Source organism: Megalobrama amblycephala, linkage group LG21, assembly GCF_018812025.1.
Source record: "Megalobrama amblycephala isolate DHTTF-2021 linkage group LG21, ASM1881202v1, whole genome shotgun sequence".
In the NCBI taxonomy this organism is placed as follows: Eukaryota; Metazoa; Chordata; class Actinopteri; order Cypriniformes; family Xenocyprididae; genus Megalobrama; species Megalobrama amblycephala.
Genome location: NC_063064.1, coordinates 30,620,464 through 30,644,486, shown reverse-complemented (window position 1 = coordinate 30,644,486; position 24,023 = coordinate 30,620,464). Strand labels below are relative to the sequence as shown.

General features: G+C 32.2%; 3 protein-coding genes across 3 annotated transcripts in view; 1 reads left to right on the top strand and 2 right to left on the bottom strand.

Annotated features, from left to right (window-relative positions):
- Positions 1 to 529: 529 nt before the first annotated feature.
- On the bottom strand, positions 530 to 1,912 carry zgc:194981 (uncharacterized protein LOC561073 homolog). The gene is made up of 4 exons (XM_048173248.1): positions 1,625 to 1,912; positions 1,341 to 1,543; positions 1,153 to 1,266; positions 530 to 848 (listed from the first exon to the last, which is right to left on the bottom strand). The coding sequence occupies exons 2-4, from the start codon at positions 1,524 to 1,526 to the stop codon at positions 765 to 767; spliced, it is 384 nt and encodes a 127-aa protein (XP_048029205.1). The 5' UTR covers positions 1,527 to 1,543; positions 1,625 to 1,912; the 3' UTR covers positions 530 to 764.
- A 24-nt stretch (positions 1,913 to 1,936) lies between these two features.
- si:ch73-106k19.2 (glycine N-acyltransferase-like protein 3) lies at positions 1,937 to 5,476 on the top strand. The gene is made up of 5 exons (XM_048173246.1): positions 1,937 to 2,314; positions 2,439 to 2,546; positions 3,486 to 3,609; positions 3,688 to 3,814; positions 4,819 to 5,476. The coding sequence occupies exons 1-5, from the start codon at positions 2,240 to 2,242 to the stop codon at positions 5,243 to 5,245; spliced, it is 861 nt and encodes a 286-aa protein (XP_048029203.1). The 5' UTR covers positions 1,937 to 2,239; the 3' UTR covers positions 5,246 to 5,476.
- A 744-nt stretch (positions 5,477 to 6,220) lies between these two features.
- Positions 6,221 to 24,023, bottom strand: part of il17rd (interleukin 17 receptor D) — a 55,370-nt gene continuing 37,567 nt past the window's right edge. Inside the window, exons 4-13 of the mRNA XM_048172624.1 lie at positions 21,247 to 21,365; positions 21,006 to 21,126; positions 20,769 to 20,813; positions 20,482 to 20,633; positions 14,034 to 14,099; positions 13,901 to 13,955; positions 13,706 to 13,816; positions 11,994 to 12,178; positions 9,199 to 10,144; positions 6,221 to 7,106 (exon numbers count right to left, since the gene is read on the bottom strand). Of these exons, the coding sequence (XP_048028581.1) occupies positions 6,988 to 7,106; positions 9,199 to 10,144; positions 11,994 to 12,178; positions 13,706 to 13,816; positions 13,901 to 13,955; positions 14,034 to 14,099; positions 20,482 to 20,633; positions 20,769 to 20,813; positions 21,006 to 21,126; positions 21,247 to 21,365 (1,919 nt within the window). The 3' untranslated portion in view covers positions 6,221 to 6,987. The remainder of the gene's footprint in view (positions 7,107 to 9,198; positions 10,145 to 11,993; positions 12,179 to 13,705; positions 13,817 to 13,900; positions 13,956 to 14,033; positions 14,100 to 20,481; positions 20,634 to 20,768; positions 20,814 to 21,005; positions 21,127 to 21,246; positions 21,366 to 24,023) is intronic.

Sequence of the window (24,023 nt, the reverse complement as noted above, 5' to 3'; positions counted from 1 at the left end):
TATTTACATAAAAGGAGGCACTGCAGGGCCCTCCACAACGCACACGACAATGGCTGACAAATTTTTAAGCATGCCTCAAAAACACCTAAAGCCTTGAAAATAATAGTAATAATTGTAATTATAATAATTTGGGACCAAATCATATAGCAGCAAAAAAAAAAAAAAAGTGTATCACAAATATCTGACTTAAAACACTTTACTTTTCTTATGTCAAAAACAGCACATAATCATGGTAAATGCCATGTCTCACCAGATCACAGGGGTGTTAAATCCTCTCCTGACCAACACAGCATCTGACAGACAGCAGCTCAAAGGCTTGTTCGAGATGAACTACACTAGCCTGCCACCGGCTGGCGAGATCTGCTGGTTGCAGGCGGGGGTGGAGAACAGAGAGGGCCAGTAGCCCCTCGCTGCAGAACACGAGAACTTTCTAAAATCTCAACAATTTCTGTATTATTAGCCTGATAAAACACATATTTGTTAAAATCACTAAAATCTAGTTAAAGAAACCAAAAGATTCAAGACTTACTATGAGAAAATTAATTAGCATTTTATTTATTTTTTGACAAAAAACTGAATCCACATTACAGGCTTTTAAGTTAGAGTGATTTGAAAATGACAGCTTATGAAATGCTTTGAAAATATTATAAAACACTGATAGTGATGCACATTAACATGCCACAAAGTACATAATGAGGCATTCATTAACAAAGCATGCATCGCTGGCAACATTCAACCATTAGAAGACATTTCCATCATAATTCTCAGGCACAATGATCTGACAGCATTCGTTTGGGGATGTAGTCGTTTCCTGGCACTGCAATGACAGTGAAGGAACAGTTCATGATCTGAGAAAACAGAGAAAAAAGAAATCTATATATAGTATTTTTATATATTCACATTTCAATCAAAATGCATGCAAATATTACATGCAAAATTACTGCTTTGCATTGCATTATTGCATTGCCCAAAATGCAAATAGTATATACTAACATTTACACTGGGGTTCAAACTGCATATGCCTAAAATATATGTGCATAATTGCATAAAGTGCTTTTCACTTGTCTCAAAAGAAGATTTTATATTCCTTAAAATGCATCACAACACACAAGAAAATACAAACTCTGAACTGTCATCGATGTTATTTCTCACCTTGGCGTTAGACTGCAAAGCACAGTCTGTCAGATTCACACTCGCCTGATTCTCGCAGACGGTCTGTGCAGCTTGTATCTGTAACATGTATTTAACCCGTGCAGGAGGATACAGCTGCAACAAACGCATTATGAGCAAATACAATAGATTAAAGGAGCTTTGTGTCATATGATGAACATCACACTCACCTGAGCCGTGTCTGATATGATATCCACCACTTTAAACGCGTACGGATAGCTACTCATACGATTGTGGAAATTCATGGCAAAGTTTGCCACGTTAATGACATTACTGTTGTAGTTTAGTGTCATGAGATCCCCTGAAACAATAAGAGCTGAGAAAATGAATGCAAAAAGGGTCCGAATGTAAACCATCCTGGCAGGTTGTGAATCTGTGGGAACAAAAGCAAAGTCAAAATCATCAAGGTGTATCAGTATGAGGGTGGAAATATTAACAGTCATAAAATACACACCTCTATTTATTTCTCAACGCAGCGTCAGTGAAAAGCATCCTGCTGACGGAGAGACGCTCATGCTTGAGTTCAACTCGCTGACTCATCAAAAACTAGAGCTTTTCCATCGCAGACCATCACTGAAAATCCATTTCATATTCTCATGTTCTTCACTGCAGCTGCAGTGATGTGTTTACGTCATCTGCCAGGTCACATGACCAGACTAGGACCCGATGTTGAGCAGTCCAGAGTATATCCTGCTGAAAAAGTCTTAAGGAACCATTCTTGCTGGGAAAAAAACAGCTTTATCAAAGCGGTTTGCTGTTTTTAGATGGTGTAAGCTGGCTAGAACTATCAAACCAAACCAGTCTGAGCAGTATAATCCGGCTGGAGGCTAGTTGATTGTATTTATCCAATGTGCACAAATAAACACTTTAGTTTAAACAGCAGGAAAGTTAATATTTGATAGAAATGATCCATTTCTTCTGCAGGAGCATAAACCACCGTTTTACTGCTGTTATATGAGGCTGAAATGCACAGCTGTTGAGACTTTTAAATCCACTTCCTTGATTGGTTCTTGGCATAAATACAGCTTTGTGATTTCCGTGAGCGTCAGTGAGATCTGAACGACACAGGATGATCATACTCAGGACAGAGGAACTCAAACAAGCTGAGAGCATTTTGAAGCAGTTTTTTCCCGAGTCTATCAAGGTGTGGAGAGTGTTTAAGAGAGTGTTTTGCTTTATACTGAAAAGGTTTACCTATCGGATTACCACAATGCTTTAAGTTTCACCAGCTGAAGAGCAGCAGCCGTTAATAATGACTTGTTTTCCAGGTTTATGGCTGTATATTCCACATAAACAGAGGGAAACCTCACAATCTGCAAGTGATTGCAGACCAGTGGCCAGATTTCACAGTCATTATTTGCAAACCAAAAGTACAGGTAATATAATTTTACATCATATATCATATCACTTTTTTTCATTAAAACAGTGGTTTACTGAACAAAATGTGTCTCTGTTTTTAAATTCATTCAATTATAATTAACATTACTATAATATTAAAAGTTAATACAGCCCAAACTATTAAATTCAGTTGCTATACATTTTTAGATATAATCAACACTCAAATAATAATAATAATAATAATAATAATAATAAAATGTATGTTGCACATAAGGCAGTGTTTGCATCAACTTCTATATCTAATTATAAAATTATGTTTTTTCAATTCGTTGTTGAAATCATTTAATCATTTATTAAATTTATTTATTTAAACGGATTTATTTAAACATTAAATAATAAAGACATCACTAACAGGTTAAGTTAAATATAATAATAATAATAATAATAATAATAAATTTATAAGCTAATATAGAGCATATATTTAGCGAAAGAGTTCATTTCTCTAGCGAACTAACAAGCTGTGGACACTGAATGGCATTTCTGAGGTAAATTTAATACATGACATTGTTTACACGCTGTTTTATCGACGTCTTTCCGCGGTTGAAACTCTAAATAAAGGATTACACTTGATATGTCACGTTTCAATAAGTTTACTGTATCTTTTAACATACCTTAAGATGTTCATCCATGTTCATTCTGTGAAGAGGAAGAGACGATCGCGTTCACTCGCGCGCCGTTTGTCCTGAGGCGCCAACTGCGTCTATTACGTCACATCAAAAAGCGTCAAAACGGTATTTATTGTTTGAATTTCGTGATAAAATCGACAGAATTTGAAAGATGACACTTTTTTTATCGAAAGTAACAAAACAAAGAGTTTATTGCGATTAATGCTGGTTAAAAGTGGTCAGGCTTCACTGCCGCGCGCGCCCCCTAATGGATTGGAGTGTGGATCGCATCTATCTATCTTGTTGTTACAGGGCACAAAGGATCGGGAAGGAGATTTCAACATTTACAGCATCTATTCAAAGAGCAAAGACAGCCTGAGGAAGTTTCTGGACACACCTGGTGTGATCAATGAGGACTCATTCACATTATTGGCAGGTACACACACTCTATTCACAAACTCCTTTATTTGACTGTGGCCAAATGAAACATGCACTAACCTGCTGGTTGATAAAGGGGTTGACATCAGGCATTTAGAAGCGGTTCAGGAGTTTGCGGATCAACATGGACTTCCTTGGAAAGTACAAGCAGTGATGAATGTTTTAATGCTTCAGGAGGCAAACCAGCTGCAGTTTAAACAGAGGTACATCACCGTCACATGATCCTCTTTATCAACACAGCGTGATGCTTAATCTTACAAAACATGTTCATCCACCCACTAAAGAAATATTATATCAGCTGTTATATTTTCCATTTAGTTTATATTTTGTATGGAAGCTTGTTTCCTATGGAAGCCCATTTCTGCCACATAAGAAATGTGAAGTCAAAATATGACATAAAAAGTTGAAAATATGAGATTATGACTTAGTCATAATTATGACTTTTTATTTCATAATTATGACTTTCAAGTCAGTCATAATTACTATTTATGTCATACTTCAACTTTTTATGTCATAATTTTGATGTTTTTATTTCATAATTATGACTGTCATAATTTTGACTGTATAATATGACTTGATACATCATAAGTTTTTACTATTTATCTCATAAATATGACTTGATATTTCATAATTATGACTTGATATGTCATCATTTTGACTTTTATCTCGACTTAACTTCATAATTTTGACCATAATTTTGAATTTTCATATCAGTTGATTTATGATTTAGTATGTCATAATTTCTTTAGACAAAGTATTTTTAATGTTTATGTAATGTCATTGCGACTTTCTATGTCTGACTTAAGTCAGTTTCGACTTTTCCTATCATAATAATGACTTAGTACGTCATAATTTCAATTTAGTATGTCATTTCGACTTTTTACATCAAAATTATGACTTTTTAAATTAGAACATTGGCTTTTCATCTTATTATTATGACTTAGTAGTATGTCTTAATTTCGACTTTTTCTTTTTATGTCATAATTATTAAATTTTTCAGAATTGTGAGTTAAGTTAGAATTGCGAGATAAAAAGTTGCAATTACCTTTTTTATTTTTATTTCCTGATGGAAACAAGCATCCATAATTTTTCATAACTGTCTCTAAATGAAGTTAACATTTTATTGCTTTTAAATACCTTGTTCTTGCAAAGATTTTTCTTAAATTTTCCTTGTTTTAATAGTTGCCATTTTCTGATTTGTTTTCAGTGATTTCAGTTCAGCAGGTCTCAGATTTTCTCCGCTCACCGAAGCTCAAGCACATCTGGTGAACAGCACCTGGAAGTACGGCGGAGACAGTAACAGCTACAACTCAGTGCTGAACTACATCTCCCATAATCCTTCACTGTGTGTGATCGAGGAGGGCGGCACCGAGCCGGTCTCTTGGCTGCTTGTGTACCAACACGCTGCTCTCGGTTTACTCTATACGTTACCACAACACAGACGTAAAGGTTACGCCAAGTTACTGGTGTCTATCCTGGCCAAATCCCTCCTGGAGCGAGGACACCCTGTGTACTGCTTCGTGGAAGAGGAAAATGACACTTCCTACAAGCTTTTCACATCACTGGGGTTCCAGCATTCACAGGGTTACAGGGCGGTGTGGTTTGAGCTCAATAAACGAGAGGACAAGAAATAGAAATGCAAATCACTTCACTTGTCATTCTGGAGTTTTTAATCACTTATTCATTATTTATATTAAAATACTATTTTTAAAATAGTTTTAAATATTTATAGCATACAACAAAATCTGCATGCAAATGTGCAAATATTTTTAATCACTTCATTATTTGTAATATAATTTATTTATATGCATTTTATATGCATACTTGTAGCATACAAAATAAATCTGCATACATGCAAATATCAATCACTTAAAATGTCACTTTGGAGTTTTTAAATCACCTTTTCGTTTTATATATATATATATATATATATATATATATAAAATTATAAATCTATGTCTATCAATAAATAATATTAAATAAAAAATTAAAACTCTATATATATATATATATATATATTTTTTTTTTTATATATATTTTTTTTTATATATTTTTTAGACACATTTTTATTTTTTATATGCATATTTCTAGCATAAACATATATATAATTTTAAATCTGTAAAAAATAAATCTGTCTATATCATTAAATAATATTAAATAAAATAATTAAAACATTATATATATATATATATATATATATATATATATATATATATTCATTTTTAATTTTTTTATATGCATATTTCTAGCATATATATATATATAAGCATCACTTAAAATGTCACTATGGAGGTTTTAATTGCCTCTTCATTATTTGTAATATTTTTTACTTTTTATATGTGTCTACTTTTAGCTTAAAATAAATCTGCGTATATATAAATATAAATCACTTAAAATGTCACTGGAGATTTCAAACACCTCATCATTATGTCATTTTAATTTATATGCACATTTCTAGCATACAAAAATCTGCAAGCTGTTTAAAGTAGTATATACTTGTGTAAGAACAGTATGTCATTTTGCCCTTGACATACTCTTTTACCATCCTGAGATTATTCAAGCATGTGTATTTTTGCCTAAAACACTTCAGTAATAACTCACAGTCACAATGCATATAAATCTTAGTTTTATTAAGTCGTATCTCCTACATTAGAGTACTATAAAACAGTACAAAGTTTATATAATGTAGAAATCACCTAATATTCTAATAAAAACTGTACAAAACCTGGATAAAACAGAGTACACAAATAAAGTTAACAAAATGGCACATCTCATTTTTTAGCTGGTACTTCCCTTTGCCATAAACAAGCATTAGGCCTGTGCTAATCTGTTTATGCATTTCTAAAACTTTTTTTAAGATCCATTTAAAAAAATAAAGGCCTAAAATCATTAAAAAGCTCTCGATATGCTTCTAAAATCGAGTGTTACCTCAAAACGGCTTCAGTGAAACGATACCAGGGCTACTGTGAAAAACACAAGTGCTAATCTACACACGTCGGCAGTGAGCACCACATGTTACCCCACACGACTGAGCCACAATACAATAAATAAAAGTGAAATGACATGTTAGAATGACAGTATAACGGTCACGTCTACAGGTTCATGGCACTGGAAACCCATTTAAGGCAAGAGGGACTGAATGACATGTAGTAATGCAAACACAAACACGGTTGCATACCTAGTACACAACCACTTTGGTTAAAAAGCGCCTGCAGTTTTCAGACACTGCAATGGTCCAATCCCTTAAGATCTAGTCCGTCAAAGATATTCCCTGATGAAGGGATTGTAATGTGACGAGAGAGACTCGTTGGCAGCTCGTCCAAGTCAGTGGCATGTTTAGAAATTAAAGTGGCGATGCAAGTTCAGTTAAAAGCCACTAGGTGGAGGCAGCGGCTATGAGTCCTTCACTGTGATGAATGTTGTGATGGAGCTCTGCCTTGCATATGGTGGATCCTGCGCAATGCAGCGAGCTGACAGCAGGGGGCTCCTCGTCACCTGTCAACATAAAACACATGCATGAACTGCAGCAAACCTCTATCTGAAAGTGCATCTACACACTTCTTGCACAATAATCTGCAAAATGGATTTAAAAGTGCTGTAAGCAAATCATAAAATGTCCCCATTCTCTAAAGTTATGGCAGAAGCAAAACTGCTGGAATCATTTGCAGCATCTTTAAGTATGATAATGTGTGTTAAACAGTGCATACTACAGTCTAACTAGTAGCTGAAAATGCTACTAAATATTAATATTAAACACATCCAGAACAGATCTGCGAACAGGCATGTGATCAGATTCACTATACACTATATAACAACAACAACAACAACAACAATAATAATAATAATAATATTAAAAATATTTAATTTTATTATTAAAATTCAAAAAATGTAAGTAATCAACAAAGAAGTATATTACTATTGCAATCATACTTTTTTTTACTGTCAAATAAAAATGAGTATTAATAATTATTATTATTAATATTATTATTAAAAACAACAATATTCTAAATATTTCATTTTAGCATATCAATTAAAACATTAATCAATAAATATTACTATAGCAATAATACTACTATGGTGTACAATAAAATATTAAATAATAATAATAAATAGTATTATTATTAAAATAATATTTTTTATTTGATCATTATTTAAATGAGAAAAATTAAACTAATAAAGAAATATATTACTATTGCAATCACTATTGTAGTGTAAAATAAATGTGTATTTATTAATAATAATTATGAATTACTATTATTATTAAAAACAACAATATGCAAAATATTTTATTTTAGCATTTCAATTACAAAATTAAATCAAAGAAATATTACTATTGCAATAATAGTACTGTAATGTAAAAAAAAATAATAATAATATTAGTATTCATAGTATAAAAATAATGATTATTTTATCATTATTTCAATTAGCAAAAATGAAATTAATAAAGAAATATACTACTATACACTCTAAAAAATGCTGGGTTAAAAACAACCCAAGTTGGGTTGAAAATGAACAAACCCAGCAATTGGGTTGTTTTAACCCAGTGGTTGGGTTAAATGTTTGCCCAACATGCTGGGTAGTTTTATTTAACTCAACTGTTGTATAAAAATGACTGTATTGCTTGCTTAAAATGAACCCAAAGTATTACATTTAATATGTTTAATAAATGAGCATTTATTAATAAGATAATGAATAATAAACAATAAACATTTATTAAATTGCTTATTAATAAATGTACACCTTTTGATTATTATTGTTGCCTCTAGTAATTATGTGTCTGATTTTTAATTTCTCACCTATTTTGGATTAATTTTAAGCCAGACATATAGTCATTTTTAATCAGTAGTTGGGTTAAATAAAACTACCCAGCAGGTTGGGAAAACATTTAACCCAACCACTGGGTTTGTCCATTTTCAACCCAACTTGGGTTGTTTTTAACCAAACATTTTTTAGAGTGTATATATCATACTAGTATAGTGTAAAAAATATGAGTTTTATTGAGAATATGAGAATTATTTTAATAATAATGATTATTATTACTATTATTATTAAAACAATAATATTCAAAATATTATTGAATTAAATATAATTAAACATTTCAATTTCAAAATCAATAAATAAATAAATAAATATTACTACTGCAATAATACTACTGTAATGTAAAATAAAAAAAAATATTTAATAATAATAAATATAAATATAAGTATTATTATTAAAAATAATATTTTTTTATCATTATCTAAATTTGAAAAATTAAAGAAATATTTTACTTGCAATAATACTATTGTACAGTAAAAAAGTATTTAATAATAATTTCATTTTACAGAACAGCTGTAAAATTATGATACTAATATTTATGGCTGAATTCATTTCTTTGCTTTCAAACATTGAAGTTTTGGTGGAAAATAATAGCTCCACTTTTATAAAGAAAAATCATAAAAAATTTGGGAAGACAGTTGGCACGATATTGCATTTGAAAATACAGAAGTCTGTATAAATGTGTCATTTAAAAACAAAAAAACATTATCCTAAAAATTAATGTTAAATGATACTATTATAAAAGCTAAATATACTAAATAATTCCTACCAAGTCCCGAGGAGGAGGACACACTGTCGGCCAGAGACGAGTTGTCGGCGTGATCCGGCGAGAGTCCTTCCATCAGCGGGATGGAGAGTTCAGACGAGGGCACGGATGAATCATAGATCCCAGAGTCTCTGGGCATCTCCGGAGGACTGGCTGATCCATCCATATGAAGAGCCGGCCTGGACGAACCCACGTCCTGACTCGACGAACCTTCCCCGAGCTCATCCTGCGACAAACTCAGCGAACAAAGTCCCGGCGTCGCCGACAGGATCAGGACGTTGCTCCTCACCGGACAGTCGCTCTCTGAGGGAAGCTTCAGCTTCACCTCGTTCAGGACGAGCCCCGAATCGGGAGGGGGAACGGCGCGTTTGTTGGGCGGCGGCGGCGGCATGAGCTGCTTCTCGAACCAGTCGGGCTCCTGATCGATGTGCTGGTGCATGTTACAGATGGCCACGTACAGCGAGCGGCCCGATTTGCTGCGGAAGTAGTTGCGTTTGCTGACGTTCGGCGGCTGCGGCTCGCGGTCGGTCAGGCTGAGCTGGCGGGAATGCAGTCGGGCGAAGAGCTGGGGCAGCTGGTCCATGAGCTTAAACTTCGGCGCCGGGCTGAGTGAAGTCGGCACGTCGCTCTCGTGAGAGTAGTCGAAGTACACCGCCATGAAGCGCGAGAGGTCGGAGGACTTCTGCTGCACCTCTTTGAGTTTCTCTGCGATGATGGCTGTGGCCACGATGAACAGATCCCTGCTGCTGCCGGCATCTCCGCTCACGCTCGGTTCCCGGTTGTTCTCCTTCGACGTGGCCTTGCCCTTGCGGTGTCTTTTCTCCACGAAGTACTTCAGGCCTTTGGAGCAGACGATGATGATGAAGTGAGCCTCGTCGATACGCCGGCTCAGCCAGGCCATCTGACCCTCCTTACAGATCTCCAGATGTTCCCAGAGATCCAGAGACACCTGCACACACAAACACACACATTAATCCAGATGAATCCTCAGGGAAATCAGTCGTGTATCATGCACTCTGATCCACTTCTAGACAGGGACTTGATGTCTTGATAAAGAGCTCATGATCCAACAAGTTTCAGTTTCACTTAAAAGCATCAAAGCTTCCCATAAAAAAATATTTTTTCCCTCATTCAATATGACAGTATAATAATAATATTCATAATATCAATACTACTACTACTACTACTGCTCCTAAAAATATATATTTTTATTATTTAAATTATTAAAAAGAAAGAAAGAAATATTACTATTTTATGGTAAAATAAAAACTTTATTACAACAACTACTACAAATAATAATAATAATAATTATTATTATTATTATTATTATTATTATTATTATTATTATTAAAAATAATATTTTATCATAATTTATCATTATTTGAATAAGAAAAACTAAACTAATCAATAAAGAAATATATATCTATTGTAATAATACCATTGTACATTGTTACAAGCATAATATTAATAATATAAAATAAACTGATCAATAAAGATATAACTATTTTTCTGTCAAATAAAAACATTTACTACTACTAATAATAATAAAATAATAATATTCAAAATATTTTATAATTGATTATTTAAATAAGAAAAACTATATATATATATATATATATATATATATATATATATATATATATATATATATATATATATATATATATATATATATATAAAAAATACTATTGTACATTATAACAAGCATTTAATAATTTTAATAATAATAATAAACTAATCAAAGAAATATACAACTATTTTACTGTCAAATCAAAACATTTACTACTAATAATAATATTCAAAATATTTTATCGCAATTTATAAATGCAAAAAAATACAAATATATATAGTAATAATAATTTATTTTAATATATATATTGCAATAATAATTATAATCATTAATAAATAAATAAATAAATTATTATTATCTAATAAAAAATATATTAATATAACTATTTTACTGTCAAATAAAAATATTTACTACTAGTAATATTAATAAAATAATAATATTGAATATTTTATCATAATTTAGCATTATTTAAATAAGAAAAATTATACTAATCAATAAAGAACTATTGTAATAATACCTTTGTAAATTGTAATGAGCATTTAATGGTAATAGTAATAAAAATAATAAGATTACTATTATTATTATTTTACAGAACAACAGTAAAATTACAATACTAATATTTATGGCTGTCTTAATTTCTTTGCTGTCGAACATTAAACTATAGAACTTTTATTTTGGCAGAAAATAACCTTAAAGATCCTCTTTTTTGACAACAGATTTATAAACGAATCTCCTTACAAATATGTGAAGATGGTTGGTGCGTTTCATTTTCAAATGAACAATATTTTATCCACTTTTACACAATGACTGGAGGTCAAGTGTTTGAGTTTATTTCACCTTCTGTAGAAGTATTTATCATTCTTTATCATAGTGCATGTTAACTAATGTAGATAACTAATTACTGTAAAGTGTCTCCAGCTAATGAAACCATATTGTAAAGTATTCCCATGTTTACTTTGGCAAAACAAACACTGATGAATCATGCACATAACCAGGAACACTTATTAATAAAGTAAATAGGATACATTTATTTCATGTTGACATTTAGATTAATATCTGTGGAATAATGTGGGTTACCAAACAGTCAAACTTTCTTCTGCCACTAGGTGGCGTCACACACACACACATTACAAACCTGTTCTCTAAGTGAGTTGGTTTTACTGACCCCAAACTTTTGAACACTGGTGTTTTTGTACATAAACTAACACTCAAAAAGCCCAAGCCTCACCTCACACCCGCAGAAGTCCTGCAGGAAGAAGGCGAAGCTCTGGATGACAGCGAGATGTTTGGGACAGTCTTTACTGGAGTAACAGATGAAGATCTTGGGCCTCGGCCAGGGCCTCTCGACGTTCAGCGCCGTGGTCTGAGACGAAGACTCTGAGCTCTCCTCGTCCAGGTGGGAGTAGATGTTCTCTGCAGAGGAATTCCAGATCACAGACGTGAATCTAACCAGGATCAAATGAGATTTGTAGCGAGTGGAAAAAAGTGCATTTATTGTTTCCATATGATGAGAACTCCTTTTAGAGCACTATAAGAACTGAAAGAAAAGCCCAATTTGTCCATGTTAGAGAAACATATGCTTTTGTGTTACAAAACTCCCTCATCCACCTTTGTAAAAATGCACCATGGTAACCAAATTTTCAGCTTAAAATACCATGGTTATTGGAAAACATCCCATAACTAAAAGCATAAAAACATTAGGGGATAAATAATGTTTTTGAACAAATCTCTTGAATGAATGATTCAATGACTCGCTCGTAAAGACGTCGCTTGTTTCATAAGGGGACGAACAGCATTTTTGAATGAATCTCTTGAATGAATGATTCACTGACTCGCTCGTAAAGACTTCGATTGTTTCATTAGGGGACAAACAGTGTTTCTGAACGAATCTCTTGAATGAATGATTCAATGACTCACTCGTAATGACTTCGCTTGTTTCATAAGGGGACGAACAGTGTTTTTGAACTAATCTCTTGAATGAATGATTCAATGACTCACTCGTAATGACTTTACTTGTTTCATTAGGGGACGAACAGTGTTTCTGAACAAATCTCTTGAATGAATGATTCAATGACTCGCTCGTAAAGACTTTGCTTGTTTCATAAGGGGACGAACAGTGTTTTTGAACTAATCTCTTGAATGAATGATTCAATGACTCACTCGTAAAGACTTGTTTCATTAGGGGACGAACAGTGTTTCTGAACGAATCTCTTGAATGAATGATTCAATGACTCGCTCGTAAAGACTTTTCTTGTTTCATAAGGGGATGAACAGCATTTTTGAACGAATCTCTTGAATGAATGATTCAAGGACTCACTCATAAAGACTTCGCTTGTTTCATTAGGGGACGAACAGCGTTTTTGAACGAACCTTTTGAATGAATGATTCAATGACTCACTCGTAAAGACTTTACTTGTTTCATTAGGGGACGAACAGTGTTTTTGAACGAATCTCTTGAATGTCAATGCGTTTTTTTTAAACAGTCACTTGTCGCCACCTACTGGTGTAACAATGTAATTGATCCAATCTTTATTTGAAGCATCATGCTACTTTCAAAAAGTGATTTGCTCCATTTTGATCACTACCATCAACATCACCGTTTATATCCAAACTATAAACTTTTATCCCAGCACTTCTGTGATAATATGAATATTTCTTACACAGAAATAAAGTTGGAAACTGTACCCAGAACAGTTATGTCAGCTATTCTGAAGAACACCCACATGTAATTACACACAAACACACGCATTACATGCTAACAGGAGTTTCTTTTGTCTGGAACAAGCTGAGCTGCTGCAGAAATAGCGTGAGCACAAACGCTTATATTCCATCATCCATTAATCCTCGTCAACGCCGCGAGATTACAGAGATCGCTTTACAGATACTGGACAAAAGCATGTTTGCGAGGAAACCGGAGACTCGCTAATGAAGAACACGTACCTTGCTGTTTCTTGCGACACATGACGGTGAAGAGGGTGGCGAAGGCGGACATGATGACCAGAGGAACGGTGATGGCCATGGCACGGATCGGTCCGGCCCACGGGGAATGAACTGCAACAAGCACAAACTACATCAGCTAAATGTTCACAAAGTCCAGCCGCTTCATCTTTCTTCAGAAGATCAAAGCCTTTTTACCTTGGCTCACATGGTACTGCGTCTGTTTTCTGGTTGTGTTGTTGTCATCACGAAGCTGCGGGTTTAAGAAAGTGAATTTGTTGTACTTTGTTTAAATGAAACTCATTTTATATGATATAATTAACACTCTCACCTCTATTGCATACGTTCCTGGAGTGACGTCTTGTAAAACACACGTTGTTTTGGGGCCATTTTGCTCCTGCAAAGACATTTTTTACATCAATTTCTAATGCATTTTATGTAAAATTACATGCAATGTTCAGTGCAATGAAAATATGATATGGTTAAATCACATTTATACAGTCTGTGTTTACTGATGCTATCCGTTAACATAGGGTTTCTAATGCACTCACATGACCTCAAATGCATTCATGAAGAGGAATTGTTACTTTGAAAGCAATGGTGGGAAGCTGACATTCTAACAGTGATCTCACAGAGATCCGTGGAGTGTCTGAACTCTGGAATCCCCCGTTGGTGGCGTCGCACACCTCAAATTTCACCTCATTCTATTATCGCTACAAACAATGCCGCCCGGCCCGGCTACAGATACGAGCGCTGCGCCCTTCTGAAAAGAGCGAGGACAATGCTTTTATACCCTTTAATAGGAAGAATATGTGAAAGAATATGTGAAAAAATATGCTTCAAAAGAACCAGGTCGTGTTCCAAAATGACACAATTATGAAACACCTCATGCTAGTGCTGAAATAATAAAAGCTCTAAATGAAACGAATCCCAGAATTGTGATCTCAGGGCTTTGCATCAGCTACAGGCGTACAGGGAGAGCTTAAAAAATGATCAAAAACACACCATACGACTGGCAAATTTAAACATGGAGTGTCCTGAGACTTGTTTGCATCATATTCTTTCTGTTGTTAATTAACCTGCATTTGCTGTTTTTGTATTATTTGGTGTATAAGTGAACTTCATTGTGTTTAATTTACTATGGGTTTAAGTAAAGGTCATTACAAATAAAATGCATAATAATTAACCTAATAAATAATTAGTAGTAAATATTACCACCACCACTACTACTAATAATAGACATAATAATCATTTATAACAACAATAATTTGTTGTTATTAATAATAATAATAATAATAATAATAAAATAGTAAATAATTAATAAATAATAATAAATACTACTACTAATAATAAAGATATATTATTAATAATAAATGATTAATAATAATAATAATAATAATAATTTAGTAACAATCATATTACTTATGTATTATGCATTTTACTTATTATATGTATTATATATAACATAATATATTATATAATAATTTATTATTAGATTATTATTAGATTTATTATAAAGAATAGCCTTTTGAAGCCATATGACAAACAATAATAATTATTATTATAAAAATAATGAATTATTATTAATTAAGTAATATATACTACCACTAATACTAATAGATATAATAATTAATAACAAATATTGCTATTATTAATAATAAAATACTAAATAATTAATAAATAATGTGTAAAAAAGTATAACAATTATTAGTAGTAGTAGCAGTATTTATTAATCAAATATTTTATTATTATTATTATTATTATTATTATTATTAATAATAATAATAATAATAATAATATTTTTATTATTAGTTATATATATATATATATATATATAATTTTAGAAGTTGTCATATTTATTACTTATTATAATTATTATATATTATTATATATTATAATTATTATTATTAATTATAATTATTATTATTATAAAAATTTATAAATAATAAATACTACTACTAATAGATATAATAATATAAATTATATAATAATGATAATAATGATTATTATTATTATTATTATTATTATTATTATTATATCTATTAGTAGTAGTAGTATTTATAACTTATTATTTATAACTTATTTTTATAATAATACAGTACAGTCCAAAAGTTTGGAACCACTAAGATTTTTAATGTTTTTAAAAGAAGTTTCGTCTGCTCACCAAGTCTACATTTATTTAATTAAAAATACAGTAAAAACAGTAATATTGTGAAATATTATTACAATTTAAAATAATTAGAATGATTTCTGAAGGATGATTTCTGAAGGATCATGTGACACTGAAGACTGGAGTAATGATGCTGAAAATTCAGCTTTGCATCACAGGAATAAATTACTTTGTCAAATATATTTAAATAGTACACAGTTATTTTAAATTGTAATAATATTTCACAATATTACTGTTTTTTACTGTATTTTTAATTAAATAAATGCAGCCTTGGTGAGCAGATGAAACTTCTTTTAAAAACATTAAAAATCTTAGTGGTTCCAAACTTTTGGACTGTACTGTATGTATTAATATTAATATCATCACTGTTTTAAATTCCTGTCATGTGGCTTCAAAAGGCTATTCTTTACATTATTTTTGGAGTCTATCAGCATCAGTCCCCATTCGATTTAATTTCTCTGTATGGGAAAGTGCAGCATGAACATACATCTTTTGTGTTTCACATAAGAGAGTCAAATGCGTTTGAAATTACATGAGGCTGAGTAAACGATGACAGAATCTTCATTTTTGGCTGAACTATCCCTTTAAGAGAGTTCGTCCTGAACTTAAAAAACATGTGTCTTTAGCCAAAAAGAAAGACAGATAGCCGTCTTCTAACTCCCAGCACAGTTTCTATGTGACGAAGTGCTGCTGTGAAAGCACTCAGCTCTTTACATTTCCGTTTCCATCACAACCAAAGCGTGGAAAGCAGCAGAACACGTACAGTACAGCTCCCGTGTGGCGTGATCGCTCAGAGCGGCTCTGTGAGGTTCAGGTCTGCAGGCCGACTCAACGGACAAGACTATACATCATTCCAGCTGTCTGGGAAGAACATTACACGCTGCTGGGAGCGTTAACCCTGAACATCTCACTTCCAGCCACATCTCATCCCATGTGTGTGTGTGTGTGTGTGTGTGTGTGTGTGTGTGCAAAGCTTCAGTGCTAACAGAGTATGCAAACAATTACAGTTATCCAATGATGAAAACATGCAAATCATTAGAAAACGCTCCTCTTTACTGAAAAAATAACAGCACACAACTTTTTATGGACATTTTCCATTCTTTCTGATCTGAATAAACAGCTACTGTACCTTTAAGATTCTCAGTTAACTGGTGCAATTCACGTTTACAGAATAGATCACATCCTAAAAAGCATTAAAAGTGACTTTTTATGGGAGTTGTAATATATATTTTTATGGCAAAATATATCTTTTTACGGCAATTTTCCACCCTTCCTGAATGGAATAAACAGGCTGTTTTTGCTACTGTACCTTTAAGATTCTCAGTTAACTGCTGCAATTCAAGTTTACAGAATAGATCACATCCTAAAAAGCATTAAAAGTGACGTTTTTGTTGTTTTTGGAGTTGATTTATAATGTTAGTCAAGATTTACTGCCCCAAAAATATAAATGCAGTTTTTTATTGCCATTTTCCACCCTTTCTGAAAGGAATAAAATGGCTGTTTTTGCTACTGTACCTTTAAGATTCTCAGTTAACTGGTGCAATTCAAGTTTAGATCACACACTAAAAGTCATTAAAAGGGACAAATTGCTGCATCTTGTTTTATCTTGGATTGGATTTATAATGTTAGTCCAGGTTTATTGCTCCAAAAATGTAAATGTAGCTTTTTAGCTTAAGTTTACAGAATAGATCACATCCTAAAAAGCATTAAAAGTGTCTTTTTTTGTTGTTTTTGGAGTTGATTTATAATGTTAGTCAAGGTTAATTGCCCCAAAAATATAAATTGAGGGTCCAAAAATGTAAATGTTGCTTTTTATTGCCATTTTCCACCCTTTCTGAATGGAATAAAATGGCTGTTTTTGCTACTGTACCTTTAAGATTCTCAGTTAACTGGTGCAATTCAAATTTAGTTCATACTCTAGAAGGCTTTAAAAGTGACTTTTCTTTGTTTTTGGAGTTGATTTATAATGTTAGTCAAGGTTTATTGCCCCAAAAATATAAATATCGTTTTTTATTGCCATTTTCCACCCTTTCTGATTGGAATAAAATGGTTGTTTTTGCTACTGTACCTTTAAGATTCTCAGTTAACTGGTGCAATTCAAGTTTACAGAATATATCACATCCTAAAAAGCATTAAACGTGACTTTTTTGTTGTTTTTGGAGTTGATTTATAATGTTAGTCAAGGTTAATTGCACCAAAAATATAAATTGAGGGTCCAAAAATGTAAATATAACTTTTTATAGCCACTTTCCACCCTTTCTGAATGGAATAAAATGGCTGTTTTTTGCTACTGTACCTTTAAGATTCAAAGTTAACTGGTGCAATTAAAATTTAGATCACACACTAAAAGGCTTTAAAAGTGACATTTCTTTGTTTTTGGAGTTGATTTAGAATGTTAGTCAAGGTTTATTGCCCCAAAAATATAAATATAGTTTTTTATTGCCATTTTCCACCCTTTCTGAATGGAATAAAATGGCTGTTTTTTGCTACTATACCTTTATGATTCTCAGTTAACTGGTGCAATTCAAGTTTAGATCACACTCTAAAAGTCATTAAATGGGACAAATTGCTGCATCTTGTTTTATCTTGGATTTGATTTATAATGTTAGTCCAGGTTTACTGCCCCAAATTTGTAAATGTAGCTTTTTAAGGCCATTTCCCACCATTTCTGATCAGAATAAACTGGCTGTTTTTGCTACTGTACCTTTAAGATTCTCAGTTGGTGCAATTCTGGTGCAATTCAAGTTTACAGAATATATCACATCCTAAAAAGCATTAAAATTGTCTTTTTTGTTGTTTTTGGAGTTTATTTATAATGTTAGTCAAGGTTTATTGCACCAAAAATATAAATTGAGGGTCCAAAAATGTAAATGTAGCTTTTTATTGCCATTTTCCACCCTTTCTGAACGGAATAAAATGGCTGTTTTTGCTACTGTACCTTTAAGATTCTCAGTTAACTGGTGCAATTCAAATTTAGTTCATACTCTAGAAGGCTTTAAAAGTGACTTTTCTTTGTTTTTGGAGTTGATTTATAATGTTAGTCAAGGTTTATTGCCCCAAAAATATAAATATCGTTTTTTATTGCCATTTTCCACCCTTTCTGATTGGAATAAAATGGCTGTTTTTGCTACTGTACCTTTACGATTCTCAGTTAACTGGTGCAATTCAAGTTTACAGAATATATCACATCCTAAAAAGCATTAAACGTGACTTTTTTGTTGTTTTTGGAGTTAATTCATAATGTTAGTCAAGGTTAATTGCACCAAAAATATAAATTGAGGGTCCAAAAATGTAAATATAACTTTTTATAGCCACTTTCCACCCTTTCTGAATGGAATAAAATGGCTGTTTTTTGCTACTGTACCTTTAAGATTCACAGTTAACTGGTGCAATTAAAATTTAGATCACACACTAAAAGGCTTTAAAAGTGACATTTCTTTGTTTTTGGAGTTGATTTAGAATGTTAGTCAAGGTTTATTGCCCCAAAAATATAAATATAGTTTTTTATTGCCATTTTCCACCCTTTCTGAATGGAATAAAATGGCTGTTTTTTGCTACTATACCTTTATGATTCTCAGTTAACTGGTGCAATTCAAGTTTAGATCACACTCTAAAAGTCATTAAATGGGACAAATTGCTGCATCTTGTTTTATCTTGGATTTGATTTATAATGTTAGTCCAGGTTTACTGCCCCAAATTTGTAAATGTAGCTTTTTAAGGCCATTTCCCACCATTTCTGATCAGAATAAACTGTCTGTTTTTGCTACTGTACCTTTAAGATTCTCAGTTGGTGCAATTCTGGTGCAATTCAAGTTTACAGAATATATCACATCCTAAAAAGTATTAAAATTGTCTTTTTTGTTGTTTTTGGAGTTTATTTATAATGTTAGTCAAGGTTTATTGCACCAAAAATATAAATTGAGGGTCCAAAAATGTAAATGTAGCTTTTTATAGCCACTTTCCACCCTTTCTGAATGGAATAAAATGGCTGTTTTTGCTACTGTACCTGTAAGATTCTCAGTTAACTGGTGCAATTCAAGTTTACAGAATAGATCACATCCTAAAAAGCATTAAAAGTGACTTTTTTTGTTGTTTTTGGAGTTGATTTATAATGTTAGTCAAAGTGTATTGCCCCCAAAATATTTCTGATTGGAATAAAATGGCTGTTTTTGCTACTGTAGCTTCAAGATTCTCAGTTAACTGGTGCAATTCATGTTTTTTTCATCCAGACGAAGCATTGAATGTGTAAATGTGGGTGATCATATGATAATGAGCTCGTGGTTTTGACAATAAAAATAAGGCTATTTCAGAACATACTTCATTGCATATTATTTTTGACTAGATTGTTAATGTTTTCTAATGAAAATGTGATTTTTAAAAGGGAAACGGCATCGTGAAACACCAAAGCCCAGTTTTAAAGCAGATGCACAGATGTAACTCTACACAGAACTTCTTTTAAGCGCTTAAATCCCATCATAAACTGATCTGAACGACATGAGAGTGAGCATTTTGTGGTGAATTATTCCTCAAAAATCACCTGAATGCAAATGTTTATGAATCTGTGCCAGAATTTCCCAATGCATTAATTAGACAAAGTGAAAATGCTCACAGGTTTGCAGCGCTTCAGTCTGAAGGGCCCCTCCTGTCTCAGCTTGTAGTACAGGTAGTAGATGGTGAAGCCGAACGTGGAAGGGGCGTGGTCAAACACAACATGCAAATTAGATCCCAGCTGAGAAACATTCAGCATCTTGGGCTTCCAAACTGTCAAACGGAAACATAAAGGAGAGTTTTGGCTTTATTTGAGATCCCCGTTTAGGCCGTTTCACAGCTCGGCTAACAAAAACAGATGAATTGGATTTGATATCTTTTTTTCTCTTTCTCTCTAAAAGAACTCACATGGTTTGCAGACGAGGTTATCCGGGCCAAGAAGCACTTCACAAGCTGTGAGAACGCAAGAAACAAGACAGAGGAATGACTTCATGTTTTGAATTTACTGAACTCTTCATTTTAAACATCCATTAAGTTTGAATATGACACTATAACTGATTGATTAAATATGGTTTCAAAAGTAGAACAGAAGAATAAGGTCAGAAACATGTTTATTGCACAGTATATTTCAGCCTTAACACTCACTGTTAGTGCGCAGAAAAGACGGTGGAAAGAAGCTGTCGTTCAAGAACGTGGGAAACGGCACGATCCTGACCATGTAGTCGGATTCAAAGGCAAGACCTGCGAAGGGCTGTGAGCTCATCCTCTGTTGGGAAAAATGCAAAATGGTGCCAAACAGATGAATATAAGCATAAAAATGAATTATTCGTCTGATATAAACCATATTACTATAGATTGTTTCATCGAACACGATCCATATACTTACAATGGTTTTGTAAGAGAAATTAAGCTGCCGCGGATCCTTTAGGATCATGTGCTGGCACTGCTTTCCCTCGGGATTCTTGTCCTCCAGATACACTCTGAATCCTTTCACGTGTTCAATACCTAGCAGATCAAACAGAATGTATGAAATAAAAGGGGTTAAAAGCACAATATAAATCCAGATGCGCACCTGTGCAACTGACAGGTAAAATAGTTTTGAAAATGCATAAATTAAGTAATTCATAGTTGCATTGTGCCAAGAGTGTTTATATAACAGATCACATCCTGAAAGGCATTAAAATGGATTTATAATGTTAAGCAAGGCTTTTAACCACAAAAAAAATGTAAATGTAGCTTTTTATGGCCATTATCCGTCCTTTTTGATCAGAATAAACTGGCTGTTTTTGCTACTGTACCTTTAAGATTCTCAGTTAACTGATGCAATTCAAGTTTATAGAATAGATCACAGCCTAAAAAGCTTTAAAAGGGACATATTTTTGCATTTTATTTTTTCTTGGAATTGATTTATAACGTTAGTCAAGGTTTATAGCCGCAAAAATATAAATTTAGGTTTTTATGGCCATTTTACATGCTTTCTGATCAGAATAAACTGGCTGTTTTTGCTACTGTGCCTTTAAGATTCTCAGTTAACTGCTGCAATTCATGTTTACAGAATAGATCACATCCTAAAAAGCATTAAAAGTGACTTATATAATGACTTATATAATGATTTAATATTGCAAAAATGTAAATTTAGCTTTTTATGGCCATTTTACATGCTTTCTGATCTAAATAAACTGGCTGTTTTTGCTACTGTACCTTTAAGATTCTCAGTTAACTGCTGCAATTCATATCAATATGTAAATGTGGGCGGTCATATGATAATGACATCATGGTTGTGACATCACAAATTACTATTTGAAAACATATCCCTTTGCATCTTAGTTTTAACACATTTTTTACCATTTCTAATAAAAATGTGAGTTTATAGCATCATGAAACACCACAGACAGCTGACTTTACATCATTAATCTGAGGTGCAACTTGCTTGTGTCCCACCATAAACTTCCTTCTTTAATCTTCCTTTCCTTCCCTGTTTTTTAATTTTTTTTTATTATTGGCACCCCTGAAGAAAGAGAGGAGGCATTAACCACAGCGAGCGGACGGGAGCATGCGTGCCAGCGGAGCGTTCCTGTGCCCTTCAAAGTGTGCCAGCCTGCCTCGCTTTTAATTAGATTTCTGTCTTATCAGTTGCAGAGGGAAGAGGGCAGAAGAAAAGGCTCCCGCACACATTCCGTGTGGTTCCGATTACCGCGGCGGGGAGCAGCCTGAGAGAGCTCAGTCTTTGTGCCGGGGTGTAACTCCACACCTCCGCCAGCCTACAGATAGCATCAAGAGAGAGCCGTCCCGTCACACAACCTTCAAAAACATGACTGAAGGTGAAAAAAAAGCTGTGGAACTGGTTGTGCGCTCTCGTTTTCCGCGCTTTTTATCTTTCCCTCAACGGGTTCCTTTAATATAAATAGTGGTAAGGTAACACTTCACAATAAGGTTCGATTCGATCACATTAGGCGTTATATATTACTAATAATGAAAAATGCTTTTTTGGCATTTATTAATCTAGGTTAATGTTAATTTCTACATATGCATTTTTAACATTCCTGGAGAAAACAAATGAACAATGAACAATTTTATATTTATTAAAAAATATATCAGGGAAATCAGGAAACTTTTTGGTCAGATTTTAAGGTTTTTTTTAATAATTTAACAACAGATTTGCATGTTCGCGGTTCTTTAATGTTGATTAATGGTTGTGTGACATACCTGCATGATAAAATGTTAAATATAACTTTAAAATATGCATATAAAATATAAATTATATTAAAAAAAATTATAAATTAAATTTAAAATAAAATAAAAAATAAAATATAAAAATAAAATAAATAAATAAAAAAAATAAGATATAATAAAATATATAATACAATATAACATAATATATTAATATGCTTTTAAAATACATACAAAATATTTCATAAAACAATAATTCAATATATTTTGTGCTTTATTTTGATTTGATTTTAAATTCATTTATTTATATATAAAAAATGTTTTTGCATTTCTATGATTTAAAATATAATATATAAATTATAATATAAAAAATAAATTAAAATTAAATTAAAATAAACAAATAAAATATAAAATAAATAAAATATAAAAATCAAATAAAAACAAATACAAATAAATATAATAAAATATAATATAACAATATAACAATATATATTAACATACATTTTAAATAAATATTGAATATATATTAATATTTAATAATATAATGTTTAATAATTTAATATTTTAAATATAAACATTTAAAAACAAAATATTTAATAAAATAACAAAATAATTCTATATCTTTTTGTGTTTTATTTTGATTGTTTTTATTTTAAAATAATTTATTTATATCTAAAAATTTTTTTTTTTTTTTTGCATTTCTATGATTTAATTAATTAATGGCTTTTCGTCAACTTATGGACTCCTGCAGGTCCCGCACGAACCCCTGATCTAGACTAATAAATGCTGTAAAATAAATAGTTTTTCATCGTTTTAATGCATTAAATAAATGTTAAAAATTTGGACATCCTTTATTCAACCTAAATGTCATCCTAAACCCATAAGAAGAAATTCTGAAAAATGATCACGCTTTAACCCATTCCATGACAGAGAATGGGAACTGGTGCAGTTAAACTCCAAAAATGACATATAAACTCCATAAATGTACTGTAA

What these genes read in the sequence shown, in the direction of transcription:
- zgc:194981 (XM_048173248.1), bottom strand. Translation starts at nt 1,526, where the DNA reads ATGGTTTACATTCGGACCCTTTTTGCATTCATTTTCTCAGCTCTTATT. An exon ending in TCATATCAGACACGGCTCAG is followed by an intron (nt 1,267 to 1,340) that starts GTGAGTGTGATG and finishes CGTTTGTTGCAG; the next exon opens with CTGTATCCTCCTGCACGGGT. An exon ending in CTTTGCAGTCTAACGCCAAG is followed by an intron (nt 849 to 1,152) that starts GTGAGAAATAAC and finishes CTGTTTTCTCAG; the next exon opens with ATCATGAACTGTTCCTTCAC.
- si:ch73-106k19.2 (XM_048173246.1), top strand. Translation starts at nt 2,240, where the DNA reads ATGATCATACTCAGGACAGAGGAACTCAAACAAGCTGAGAGCATTTTG. An exon ending in TTTGCAAACCAAAAGTACAG is followed by an intron (nt 2,547 to 3,485) that starts GTAATATAATTT and finishes TTGTTGTTACAG; the next exon opens with GGCACAAAGGATCGGGAAGG. An exon ending in CAGCTGCAGTTTAAACAGAG is followed by an intron (nt 3,815 to 4,818) that starts GTACATCACCGT and finishes ATTTGTTTTCAG; the next exon opens with TGATTTCAGTTCAGCAGGTC.